General features: G+C 41.1%; 1 protein-coding gene across 5 annotated transcripts in view; it reads left to right on the top strand.

Moving 5' to 3' along the window:
* Nucleotides 1–13,553, top strand: part of LOC128746608 (MAM domain-containing glycosylphosphatidylinositol anchor protein 2-like) — a 199,944-nt gene extending 186,391 nt beyond the window's left edge. For all 5 annotated transcript variants that reach the window (XM_053843781.1, XM_053843779.1, XM_053843778.1 and 2 more), the window contains exons 15-18: nucleotides 920–1,081; nucleotides 7,593–7,723; nucleotides 8,223–8,319; nucleotides 9,924–13,553. In XM_053843781.1, coding sequence (XP_053699756.1) covers nucleotides 920–1,081; nucleotides 7,593–7,723; nucleotides 8,223–8,319; nucleotides 9,924–10,012 — 479 coding nt within the window. In that variant the 3' untranslated portion in view covers nucleotides 10,013–13,553. The remainder of the gene's footprint in view (nucleotides 1–919; nucleotides 1,082–7,592; nucleotides 7,724–8,222; nucleotides 8,320–9,923) is intronic.
* The last annotated feature ends 528 nt before the right edge of the window (nucleotides 13,554–14,081 follow it).

Raw genomic sequence — 14,081 nt, 5'->3', positions numbered from 1 at the left:
GCTTTAAAGGCATATAAAACTAAACAATTTGTGTTGCTTACTGTACATATTTTAAAATGTCATTTTAAGTACTATGATCACATTTTATTGAAGCTTATTTCTGGGTCATTATTGTCGTAGTGACAGGTGGATGTAGTTCAATTTACAAATATCCAGGGCACACTTGCAGTCCCCAACCCTCATGTGCGCTGATCTGTTGACTTCTTTATTTTATTTTCATTTTTGCTTCATTGTAAAAATAATAACAACTTAAAACATATGTACCGTTTATGTTTTTTTATCTACAAAATTAATGGCAGTTTATTTCTTTTTCTAACCTTATAGAGTATGAAATTGTGATGAAATAAATTAAATGGTGGAAAAAATGCTGAAAATGACAAAATAAAAAAAAATACAAGAATTGAATTAAAAGCCAAAAAGCCAAAGCACTGTGTGCAGACAGTGCCATGTGAATATGAGCACACTGTTTCATGTAGTCTCGCTTGCTCACCTTTAAGCCATCCACTTGCTAAAACAAAACAGAATTTTAGTTTAGTTTCCCTCATTATTCTTCTCATAATGGTGTGAGCAGCTTACACTCCACATGTAGAGGAGGTGTGTGGTGGGATTCGCTTAGAAAAATAATAACCTGTGTATCTGACCTTTTTCCCCCTCGTGGCTACCCTACAATTATTCACAGCCTTATTGCAGTACTTGCACAGCCTCACCTTGCTCTGTAACTTTGCTATTAAAATGAGTGAAAGAGCGTTTCCAATCCTGCTCCTACTCTCTGTAAGAGCAAAAATATGTGCGCACTTATAAGCTAGACAGAAGGCTATCATGATTCCCATTATAATCCTATATTGAACAAATTATTGGAAATCTGTCTTACTGGTTAAACAAAAAGAAAAGAAGATTTATCTCCATCTTTGTTTTGAAGGATTCTTCATGTACATCGAGGCATCAAGACCACGGCTGGAAGGGGACCAGGCTCGCCTTTTTAGTCCGATCTTCGACATTGCACCGAAGAACCCATATGGCATCAACAATCCGCCGGTGTACTGCCTCGGCTTCTTCTATCACATGCATGGCAAACACATAGGTGAGTCGCTTACTGTCTGCTTCAATGAAAGTATTCAATGGTTGCGATGAAAAATATCTTATCGCGATCTATGTATGAGAAATATGTCGTACAATCTATTTCTTTGGTGATGCTCCGGTGTCTCATCCTGGCTCCGCGCCTCTCACCACCCTGGTTAGCCTCTTATGGGTAGATGAGGCTTCATGAAACAGTGTCCTGATTTTCAGAGGCCACCAGATGGCGCTGTCTGCTGTAAAATGTTTGACCTTGAACAACTACTTCAATGAAACCTCACGTCATTTCGAAACAAACAGCGCCATCCAGTTGCCTCTGAAAATAAGGACACTGTTTCATGATGCCTTACCTACCCATCACTACCTCTTACCAGCTCAATACTACTAGTACCCTGCTTAAATTTTCACCCAACCGATTCACATTTAAGTCAAAGCAGCAAGTTTTAATAGAGGAATACATTTGTGTGAATGAATGAGTACAAGCAGAGGAATTTAAGGAAGGAAAGTCCAACCTTCTTTTGGTTGGATTATGGGGGAAAATATTGCTTTGGAATTGTTGCATTATGATAGACTTTTTGGTATTTCAGAAAGTGGCACGAGGGAGAGCATATGAACTCCTGGCTTGTGGTGTATTACAGTATAATGCTAATATTGGAAAATACATAGTTGTCTGTATACAGATTTAGACGGTTCAGCAACCCAGTTTAATCTTTATCTGAATGTTTTGAAGTCTTTATAATACCGACAAGCAGAAGATTCTGTTTTCACCCTCACGAATGTGAATTTGTGGCACCAAATGACCTGTTGGGCGTGAGGCCAAGCTCACAACTGGAGTCCCAAACGGACTGAATTCCAGCCAAGCTGTCTGAAGCGGTAAGGCCACTGAAGGATGTTGACGAAACATCTGGAAAGGTGGAGGAGAGGGAGGCGTGGAGAATATATATGGATAGAAGTGTTGGAGGGAGACTCAGCAGGGATATGAGAGCTCCTCCGGCTCCCTGCCGAGGTTGAGTAGGCCGTGACATTTCCAATTTGCTCAAATTGATTGCCAGCCAAAGCCTCTCTTCCCAGCCTTCCCCCGTCTGTGGTGAAGCCCATGCCCAGACTGTGGGGTGTTATGATGAATGGGCTAAATGTCAAGGACTTGAAACCCGGCTCCGATCTTCCGTACACCACGCTTGGTTTAGCATTCCGCCGCTGCCCCCCGAGCTCAATACTATAAGTTTGTGAGATTACAAGACAAGTTGTCTTCATGTCAAATCATAAACGTGTTGCAATGTGATTGTGAATTTAAAGAGTTAGAGGCTCTCTGGGTTGGAGAAACTGAGTCACGTCTCACCACGGGAGTGCAAGTGCTTGGATTCTCTCAGGGACTGTGCTGTTGAGTTGAGTCATACTACATGGCACGCTGAATCGCTGAAGGCCAGGAGCGGTCTCGCCTACATACTGAGGAGACGAGTGGCACAGGCTTAAAGAATCTGCTGTGGTTAGCTGGTGGGGGTTACCTGAGACAAGGTCACGCCTAATAACTAAGAGCTCAAAAGTTTGCCTTTGGAGGTTGTGTCACATTTGGTTATTGGATTATGTTGATAGCCAAGCGTAAGAAGCTTGTTGGTTTTCAGCCTGACCTTCCAAGAGGCAAAAAAACAGGGTAGCATTTGACCCAGCGCTTGCTCTCCCATGTTATTTTTTAATGCTTCAGAGCGTACCTCGATTGTGTACAAATGATCTAAATAGATGACGCCCTTTGACTCTGAAAAAGGATTTGCTTTATCGTTATTACGAAGCACATTGCCGGCTTATTGGTTAAACTCTGTATGCTCGATCGGTTGGAACAAAAACCTGCACCACCCTGGCACTTTGAGGACCGGTTTGTCTAGACTGAAATCTGAAGCTACGTTCCCAGCGAACAGGATTTATACGTCAAAAGTGACGGGTTACCTTGTCAAGTCAATGTAGAGGTGCGATTTCATGTGGCAAACTATCGTGCAATAATATGGAAGCTGGGGATGTGAGGCGTTTGGGCCAACAGCCTTGGTACCAAATGCCAACAGTTGCAAACGCAGAAGCTGAAAAATCAGAACTCAACCAACAAATCATGCGCTGATTTCACTACAATGTACGCTGAGATCAAGTAGTAGTTCCTTCCATTTACCGAGTTGATCACATAATCTTTTTGCTTGTAATATACTTTATAGTAGGAAAGGTAGTGTAGTAGTAATCCAAGACTAAGACCAGAGCATGCAGAGACCAAGTCCAAGAAGACTTTTGAGGGCTTCGGTCGAGACCAATGAGTGGGCCGAAACCAAGACCAAGACCAAAATCAAGACCTTTGAGTGCTTGAGACCAAGAGCAAGACCAAACCCAATACAGAATAATGAAGCATAAGTCTGTAAGTCACACATTTATTTCTTACCGCAAAAGAAACAGCAGTCATTTGTCCGAAATAAATCAGTAGTTGCAGTGGTAGCAGTTGTTCTGTATTCAGTTTGGTCTCGGTGTCTTTCCCTTCATTGGCCTCTCGACTCGGTTTGAGCTCCTCAAATTCTGGGTCTTGGACTTGGTCTCTGCATGCTCCGGTCTCTGGTTGGGTGGTCTTCAACACAAAGAACTTGCAAGTGAGGGACAGACTCTGGAAAACAAGAACAAGTGTCAGAAAATTGCATTTCTAAGCCTGCCGTAAGTCTTCATCCCAACCTCGATTCCAACGTCCAACGTCTTGCTTGTGACATGACTCTACTCACTTTCACCGATGTATTATTTCAATGCCCTCCATGTGTCCTTCCATAAATACCCACTTTTGTCAGGTGTTCTTGTTTCGGCATCTTTGGAAAACTGGTTCTATTTAAATAAAACGTCCTGGATTCTGGATGGATTTTAGGGGAGAGACAAGTGACTTGTTGGCCCATGAGTGTTGGAAGTAATTTTAAAAAGGCACTCGTCCTGAGTGGTCATGTGATCTGCACCTTTGGTTAGCATCTTCAAAGCAAGAGCGCTCCAGCTGCTTCAGCAAGACTTGTCCAAACCCCCCCCGAACACTTGAAAAGATGAAACTACAGGACTCGCCTGGTATCGTGCTGCTCTGGAGGAAAAAAGAACAAACTGTGCTGATGAGAAAAGGAGCGCGCTAAACCTTGCTCACATTTCATCGTGGACATGATGAACACTAATGAGGCACCTCGCTGAGATGAAGATGCATCAAAACAGAGGTTGCATTCGTCGCAGGCGTCTTTGCTCAGCAGTCGTGTCAGCACTCCGGTGCTTCTTAACACTTGCAAATCTAATTTGACTTCAGAGCGGTGGTCCTACTGAGCTTCTTTACCGTGTTGATGTGTGTCATGGGTTTCAGTCCTTCCTGCCCTCTCTCCTCTCCTTCACCGCCTCTGTTGGGGATAAAAAGAAGACAATGAGTTGAGGAGAGGATACAGTGGTTGCATCCAGTGTCGTCATCTGACAGATTTATATCAACGCCTAGGGCCAGAGAAGATCCAAGTCTTTCATTTTGACCAGCATACAGCCTCAATACGTGTCAGTATTTCCCCATCATTTCTATAGACATATACCAACAAACCAGAAATGGACCTGTCATATTCGACTGAAAATGAAGCTCACATTTTAGGAACATACCTCGTAGCATTTGGAGATGAAGGAGGAGGATTTGAGACCCCATTTGAGTACGATAAATAATGGTCCATTCGTGGATTCCAGTCCAACAAACTATCTTCCAAACTATACCCTTCATGGTGTGCACTGCATCATGGTTTATTTCCTACACAGTGTGCACATATGTTACCTTTAGCTTCAAGGATGCGATAAGTAAATACCACGTCATTGTTGTTCTTATTTTATTTTATTTATTTATTTATTTTTTGCACATATAATTGGAGCGCTAAAATAAAACAAAACCAAGCAGCGGTCCAATAAAACATCTGGCACCACGCAGGGCTCTAATGGACAGACGGTAGCTTATGCACACATTGAACCTTATCAGTGTTTTATTGCCTGAAGATAGATTGAACACTGTGATTTTCTGTCTGGAACATCAGCCACTGAAAGTGCCCACAGCGGTTTTGTTGTTAGATTTCCGAGTTTGGCATCACCCAGAACACATCACCCCATAGAGATGCTTAAATTCAGAGCAAGTGTTCGTGGAAAGATCATGACTTCAGTGAGGAAGGTATCCCTGCCCCTTTATGAACGGCGGACAGGAGTTATGGTGTTAGAGGGAGGAGGCACAGGAGCAGATTCTGAGCTGTGGAAGCTTGCTGCAGGGAACAGGGGACCCGACTGAGGACCAGCTTAGGGGGCACGTCGGCCAGGACAGCAGGTGACAGACACCTAAATTGAGTTATTACAGCTCAACTGAGCTTAAAAGCACCAACCGTACTGGCAGTCCAGAGGATGGTCGGAGAGTGTGGACCATATAGAAGAACAGACATTAGGAAAAAATGAGCGAAAATAACGAAATCTGCAGTGTGATGATGTAGTTAGTGTTTGAGGTTGCTCCTGTGTGTGTGGGTTTACTCCAGGAACTCGGATTTCCTCCCACAGCCAAAGAACAAACTGAGCTTAACTGACATTACATGATAATTATCTTACTGATGTCCATTGATTTGAATCTAAAATAAAGTAAAAATATAGTTTTATCTTCATAATGCTGAGGGTTTTTTTTTTGGTCCCATTTTCATTTAATCTCCTTTTTGTTCAGTCTGTTCAGATCTCACATTTTGTATCAGTTCTCTATGTAACCTGAAGGAAGAGTTTAGCAACAAAAGAGTGGGCAAAAATGTCCTACTTTTTGTTTTGTTTTTGAACCTTGCCAGTAGTTTTGAGGTTATTCTAAAGAATGTTCTGGACAGTATCTGTTATGTTGAGTTATTGTAGTAAACTAACATGAGGAAAGCCACTCTTTTGCCGATAACATCTTATTTTAGGATATATTTAGAACAGAATCCAAATGTGTGACATTCGGAACATGATGTCAACGTTACTTCTGTGCCCATGCCAGAAGCTCTCCAGAATAAGTGGAGGGACGCGGCTGGATAAATGATCCGTAACTGAGACACCTGTCACTGATACTTCCATAGACGCGTTCAACATAACTTTCTGACATTAACAGCATATTTCAGTGCAAGAGTTATTACTGTAATGAAAGTGGATTTTATCCTTTATTCTGTATTATCATTCATCCTGATGTATTTGGCATTTAGCGCATAAGCGATGGGACCATGTGGCAAATTCTAGTTCAGATTTTACAGTTCATCATAAAAATCACTCATTAGTTCGGTTTATTATTCCACAATTAAAATGACGACAACGTTAACTTTTTAGGAGAATAATTTCAAAAGATCAATTCAGTGGATTTGTGTTTGACTCTGTGAAGAAAGTCAAGAAGAAGAGAGTGAAGTCGCTGCTTGACTTGGGAATCGTAAGAGTTTTGAATGCGTAATGCAAACCTGCCTGCAGACACAGAGAACATGTTGATTGTATTATTTTTCATTCGTAAATTAATTTAACTTTTTTGTGAATAAAAGAGCTGGCGTTAAGATTTTAAAAAATATGCAGCCATCTTTTATGATCCTTTTGTGACTTGTTGGTGGAGATGAGGAATCAGATGTAGAAACTGTATCACACGCCGGGGAAGGTACAGTGTTTTTTCATAAGCTTTGACTCACACCAGTGTTGGGTGCCTGGTTTTGCAGTCAGATTTTGTGCCCCCCTTATTGACAGCATCGATGGGCCTTACCATCAAGTTTCATACAGTACAAGCTATAGAAGTGAATTACACTCAGCTTTTTATCGTGCTCATGAGGACACAAAGTCGGGTCAGGTGGATATTGTCTGAATGAAAGTGTTTTGTTCCACTCAGACCTGATATGAAGATTCATAATCACCATAAATATGAAGTTTACTCTTAGAATAATGATTTTGGGGGATGCAAATTCCGTCAGAAAGAGAGCTCACCTTCATAAGTGCCGCTATCAAGTGTTTTATTCGGCTCAGACGTGGGATGAAATCACTGTAAATATGAAATGCTTTTCTCTTTTCTAGCAAAAGTTCAGGGGCGCGATTGATAGTGTGATGGGGGTGCAAAATGGAACACAACAACGGGACTCGAGTCAGGAAAGTGCTGAAATATCCTACTTGATATCCAGAGAAGATCGGCCGGTACCTTGTCAGGAGACTTGATAATCGGGCGTCTTGTCAGGTCGGGACGCTCCATCGGGAGAAGCTGTCTCTGCGGTGTACTCCAGCCAGCTCCTTCAAACACAAAGAAACACCAGCAAAATATCTGCAAACTTAGACAAAATAATCTGGGCTCATCTTCATGTTATCTATAAGCGTACGCATTCATTTGATTTACTTTTAGATATCCCCCTTTTTTGTTTTGGATTTATGTGCATTTTATATATATATATATATGTATATATATATATAAATTGTCACTACAAATGATCAGGTGCATTTCTGTATGTGCTACTGTCTCTTCTGACCGCCTCCTTTGTCTCATCGTGCAGGGACTCTAAATGCCTTCCTCAAGCAGAAGAGCCAAAGCCCCACAGAGAGTCCCGTATGGTCCCTAAGTGGTAACCAAGGTGAACGCTGGAAGCAGGCCAAAGTCACCATCCATCCAACGTCCTCTTTCCAGGCAAGACAAAAAAAAAAAAAATCCCATCCTGACTGGAAGCAGCCATCTTTGTTACCTCTATTTCCTCCTCTGTCTGTCTTTATATATTGAAGTACCGGCTTGCTGGAGGGGCTACATATTGATATAGCACTTTCACAAGCCATGATATGAAGCAGAGAATGGATGGGCGTCATCGACGCTGAATGCAATTGAGAAAACAATATCACTCATACTTTGCCATCAGGAAGGCTAATCTTTTCCAGAAACTGTTATTGAATTCCACTTCCCCGTCTTTTTTTAACTGCAGCAGTTGAGGAAAGTAATTATAGTTTCCACAGCAATTCTATGAAGCTTTTGTTTCCACTATTCTGCCACTGCAGGCCTTCAAGTTTAGGACACTAGAAGTTGAAATAAAGGCTTGTCTTCTCCCTGTGTAGCAGTTTAGCTACTAACTACTTAACTACTGCCATCTCTTTCTACTGATCAGGATGCGGTATAATGGCCTTTGTCTGCTCGGCAGGTTGTTCTAGAAGGCATCCGAGGTCCCGGTATTGAAGGAGACATTGCTATAGATGATGTCACACTCGAGGAAGGGGAGTGTCGGAACCCTCCTCCCAGTAAGTACCATCACATTACACCTTCTTATCAGACCGACCTTTAGATTAGAGCTCTCGCTCTCTTTCTCACTGGACAAGGTCGAGATTTACAAGAAGGATCTAATCTGAGTCAGTGTCAACAATGAACTATAGTCTCCCGAGTGGCCAGTTGCCATAGCAACCTTTTTTTCGAACCACATGATGGATGGCTGCGCTGGCAGAGCGCGGTGGTGTCATGTCTGTGTGGATTCTGAGTGATGTGACTTTTCACTTCCTTCCAAGAGCGACGTTCTCGTCTCACAGTGAAATGGAGCTCCACCAACTTAAACATCCAGTTTGTAGATGCACAGCTTTTATCAATGTTAGGTGAAAAACTTGGTCATTCTATGTCGCCATATCATCTCGATTCCCTGTGTCGTGTGGCTTTTTCATTTGAGTGAGGCTAAAGAAGATCAACACCAGACGCATCTCTCGCAGCAGTGAGTGGACTGTAATCGCTGCTTCACTACAGTCGCTGTTGTTTGCTTTTAAGTGGTAAACAAAGACGGAGGCCATGAAGAATGAAGCAATTAAAACAGAGCCAGTGACAATAAAACATGTTTTCATCGAGTTATTCAGCTTAAAATTGTATTTGTTTCCGAACGAAAACACGCAATTAGGGACGCTCACTAAAGTTCCTGAAGATATAGATGTTGTTTTAAATCGGCCTCTGAAGAAGTGGGGAAAGAAATAAGCGTCTCATGGCATGAAGGTATTGTCGAAGCAGCCCTGTAAATAATAGTGAAAATAATAGTGAGAAAAAGAAAGCAATGTAATGTGTGTTGTTGGAGGATGCCCAAACACGTCAGCATCTAAACTCTATTACTATCTGTGTATAGAGTCAGTGGAAAAAGGCTGGTGCCTGTTTTTCGGGGGGGGAAACTTCACAGGTACAACAGTAACAAAACAAAAAAAAAGCTTTTATAGACTTTTATAACCCAGTCTCGTGAGGACATTTTTTTCCCATTGGTGGTTTCACAACAACATGATAACACAACGTGGATTTGGCAACATTCATCCACTAAATATTTTTAAAAAGAGAAAAGACAGTTTCAACCTCTGCCGAGTGGCTCATGTTCATGAATGTTCTGATGTTTTTACTTAATGTTGCTCTATATTTAACTGAAATATCGAATGTATTGTTTTAAAATTTGAAATATCATCAATAGTATCACACTTAGTTGGTGTAAGCAAGAATACAGGTCCTTCAGTACCACGGAAAAAGATGAATGATTCAGATGGATCTGGATGGCGTTTCAGGCATAGATTTTCATTAAAATCCATAAAGGAACCAGTCATCCCAGGGTACCGATGGTTTCTGGTCGTGACGGGGTGATGCAGCTTCATTCAACACCTCATTTTCAGAGCCCACTACATCAGCTTATATGAAAAAGATCACCATGTATTGATCCATTTGCATGGAAATTCACTTGTGAAAGCAGCAAATTTTGAGTAGAAGTAAGCATTTAGCAGTTAGAATATGGAAATAGCATGTTGTAAGTTCTTCTTGAGAGCTGTTCTGTGTATGCTGTTACCAGAAGTTTAACCCTCCTGTCTGCACTCTTCTCCCGATGTGTCCTCCTCAGATCCTAGTGCGTCAGCTCCGTACTTTTCCTCCCATATATGGCTGCCATGTGTCGCCATAGTGATGACCCTACTGGAAGGTCAAAGGTGACCCCTCTCTCCGTCATGTCTGAGGCCAATTTCCAGCCCCCGCCGTCTGAGAGCTCTTCCCTCGGCATCCAATCACCAAAGATTCATGCATCCCGAAAGGCAGCACGGAGCGTTCGACGGACAACCCGGGGACTGACTCAGAAAAAAATAAAAAACTTCTGTTGAAAGAAAAAAAAGGGACATCAAAAGTAATAAGAAGTGTATTCTTTTTTTTTCCTTTTTATTATGGAGACCTCCTCATCGGGACAGTGCTCCTCTGTGCCAGACTAGCACAAATGTCGGGGTCTTGAGGAAATTTGCGACGAGGGATAAACAGTTTGTAAAGCACAAGAACAAATTTGTCAAAAAAAAAGAAGAAAAAAAAAGACAGCAGAGATTGCTGACTTTTGAGGAGGGATTCATTTGCCCGCTTACATGACCTTCCTCTGCGTATCTATCTTCATTTTCTTGCACCAGATGCCAACATGACTTGTTTTCCACTCAAGCTTGGCCTCATTTCTTTATCGCTTGGTGCTAATACTGAAGAAGAACAAGGACTTTTTTTTTTTTTTTTTTTTGGTTCCCTTAGCTGTAGCTGTCTGTTTCTTTTAACACTGTGCTCACGAGAAGACAAGCAACGGTGTGGTGGCAGAAGATAAGAAGAATCCGCAAGGAGCTGTACAGAAGAACGAGATGTAAATACGGGGAGGAAGAGAGAACGGAGGTGAGAGGTCTAGTCATGGTGACCCGACATCAGTTGGCGCTCTGCCTGCGAAACAGAAGCCACTTTACTTTCTGCCATGAAACAAAGTGCCTTCAGATTACAAACTGAATCGTGAGCCTGAGTGTGTACCAACATCGACCTGATCATCTTTCCTCTGATGGGCTATTTTCTACATGTTTCTTTTGCCTCACAAGTGCTGATGGGATGTCTGTTCAAAAGTGCTCAAAGCTCCAGGCGGGACATTTGTCGGGCATGTGCATGTGCCTACTTGAAAAGATGAGGGCAGCCAGCCATGCTGGCAGACCACGAGCACAGGTTTGGTGGGAAATACGGCAAACAACAAACCAGAGGATTTTTTTTTCTCTTTTTTTTTTTTTTTTATAAAGACCACTATAAAACATACAGGCAAATAAAGACACAACGTGGAATGATAACTCCGCTCTCTCTTCCTGTATTCCTCCTACCCTGCAGACATTTTTACCGGGAGAAAACTGCTGAATAAAACATTGTACATGGAGGAGGATCCAAAACTCTGCAGGTGGTGAACTGCCTGACCCCTCAACCATTTATATGGAACAATGTGAGAACAAAAAAAAAAATTAAATAATAATAGTCATGATATTTTAATACTCTAGCGAGAATGTTTCTCCGCTTTTACACAAACTGTGAAGATGGACTGTGGACGATCTACCTGAGACCATAACCTTAACCAGCGGGGTTTTTCAAACTACATTGTATTGTTACAAAAAAAAAAAAAAAAAAGAGCAAGAGAGAGAAGCTTTGTTGGTTATGACAAATGTTATCAGGACTTGTCTTGTTTTTTCCCGTCTTTGTTTTTAAAAATTCAGTTTAAAATAACTTCCTTTCTCCTTTCACCCCCTTGCATCGGCCATGAGTTGATGGAAACCAATTTGGTAACTTGTATAACTTGTAAATGTGAAAGAAGTTCTATTCAAAAAGTTTATGAGAAATGTTTTATGTTGGAGTACAGGAAGCACAACAAACAAAAATCGTTTTTTATATTCCTCGACATGCGCTCGACCCACTCCCTCGCATTCACTCTGTCACTGAAAAAGTGGTGGAGTTCAGAGTAGCGAATCGTCGTCATGTAGCCTCCAGAGTGGGCGTGACCGAGTGGGCATAATGCAGTGTAGAATAGGTGTCATGAGATACTTGTAAAGAAAAAAAAAATCTCCTGCCATCAAATCAGAAACCGTTTTAATGTGCTCTCCTTTTGTTGAAAGATGCTTTTATTTCCATATGAAACCCAGTTTATAATGAATGTATGCTGTTCTGGGAAGTTGTTTTCATGAACTGAAAAATATCTATGTTTTTTGTTTTTTTTTATTATTATAAGTTATTATAAACACATGGGTTTTCCAGGATGAAAAATAGCCCTCAAACAACACTAAATATCTACAAATGTCACCTCCACTGTTTGTGTTTCAGTCATTCATTATTATTATGGGCGTAGAAAAGTGGAGAATTGAAAGTATGTATTTAAAATAAAGGTGCAATAAACAAACAAAATTTGCTCAAATGTTATGCTGACATTGAAAAAACAGAAGCGGAGATCAAAGGAACAGTTTGGTAAACCCAGATTTTTCGGTTTACAAAACCATATTTATCACACGTCAATAATGGTTTAGTATTATTGTTGTAAAATGATGGAGTTCCAGCTCTGCCCTGCTTATTCTTCTCTGTTGGCTTCCATCTTTTTCTCACAGCCATTTGGCTGTTTCCCTTTTTACTAGTGATGGATGGATGAGGTATCATGAAACAGTATTGCGGGGTTGATGAAACAAGGTCCTAATTTTCAGAGGCCATTAGGTGGCGCTCATGTTTTAGAAAATGTTTCACTGAACTGGTTGTTCAAGTCCAAACATCATACAGCAGGCAGCGCCATCTGGTGGCCTCTGAAACTCAGGACACTGTTTCATGAAACCTCATCTACCCATCACTGCTTTTAACATTGTGTCCTGATGCAGAATCAAATTGATATTAAACTGCAATTTTCATAACCTGTGTGTATAACTTTGAATTTAAAAAATATATACTCCATAAAAGCGACAGTTCTCTGCTTCAAAGGTAAGCGCACGCCATCGTCTCATGACACAATGGCTGACAGCTGGATCCAAAACATCCATGTGACACTAGTTCACAGCTCATTCCATGAGCCACAGTCTTTTTTTGTTGAACAAAATAAAAATACAAAAATTCGTGTGGATGAAGAAGATCATTATTTTTGCTTTTTTTCCATATAAGATTTTAGACCGCAGTGAAATTAGCAATTAGCATTGAAACAAAATGTCTTCTGCCTCGGGTTATGACATCAACTTCATCGGCCGTGAAAATGTATTTGTGTATTGACACTTTATTCCACTCCATGACAATATAAACATCCAAGAACAATCACAGTACAAATTAGACTTGTTCAATAAAGATTTTTGAAAACAGGGATGACCTTTTTTTTTCTGCCACTGTGAAAGCAGCTTTCTAAAGTAGAGTAAGATACATACTTCATGATGATGACTTGTGTTTATAAATATCACCTCATGTATTTGATATTTTGTTTTCATTTTCAGCCTGATAAGTATGAGAAGTACGAAGATAAATATTTTGCTGCCATTCTAAATACTTGATTTTTAATGCTGTTTTCCAGTTTGTTTCAAGCCCTGAGTTTGGGCTGAGGGGTTCAAGGACATCAGGTCATTGTTCCTTTCATTGGCAAGATGAGGTCCTCAGTGTCAGGACTGGCAAAAATCAGACCGCCACTCTGCTCCAGGTGAAAGGCTTGCCTCTCTTTTGTTTTGGTTTCATTTTGAGTAGCCACAAATCTCCACCAAGTGATGGCTAGATGAATCATGAAACTGTATTGATGAAACAGTATCCTAATATTCAGAGGCCAGAAGATGGCGCTTTTGGTTTACAAGTGATTTCATTTCATTGAATTAGTTCTTCAAGTCCAAACATTCTACAGCAGACAGTGCCATCTGGTGGCCTCTGAAAATCAGGACACTGTTTCATGAAGCCTCATCTACCTATCACTATCTCCACCCAAACACCTTGCACAGTGGCACCTACATCTGTGTATTTTTACTCCATAACTTGGAAGTCAGTGCTTGTGGAAGCTTACCACCGTACAGCTTGAGTTCAACTTGATGCTCTCCATTTACCCAGAACCTTGTTTTATGAATTTCCATATTTGCATGAAAATGCTTATTCTTTGTAGTCGAACCAGAAAAGGGAAGTCCTCCAGCCTTAGATGGTCCAACAAGGCGTTTTCAAATGAACTACTTTGTACTGCAACATAACAACATCCCTAACACATAGTTTCTTGTTGTTTTTTCCTGTGTCGGACGCGTCG

The sequence above is a fragment of the Synchiropus splendidus genome, chromosome 15 (genome assembly GCF_027744825.2).
Source record: "Synchiropus splendidus isolate RoL2022-P1 chromosome 15, RoL_Sspl_1.0, whole genome shotgun sequence".
NCBI lineage: Eukaryota > Metazoa > Chordata > Actinopteri > Syngnathiformes > Callionymidae > Synchiropus > Synchiropus splendidus.
This window is presented reverse-complemented; position numbering and strand designations above follow the sequence as displayed.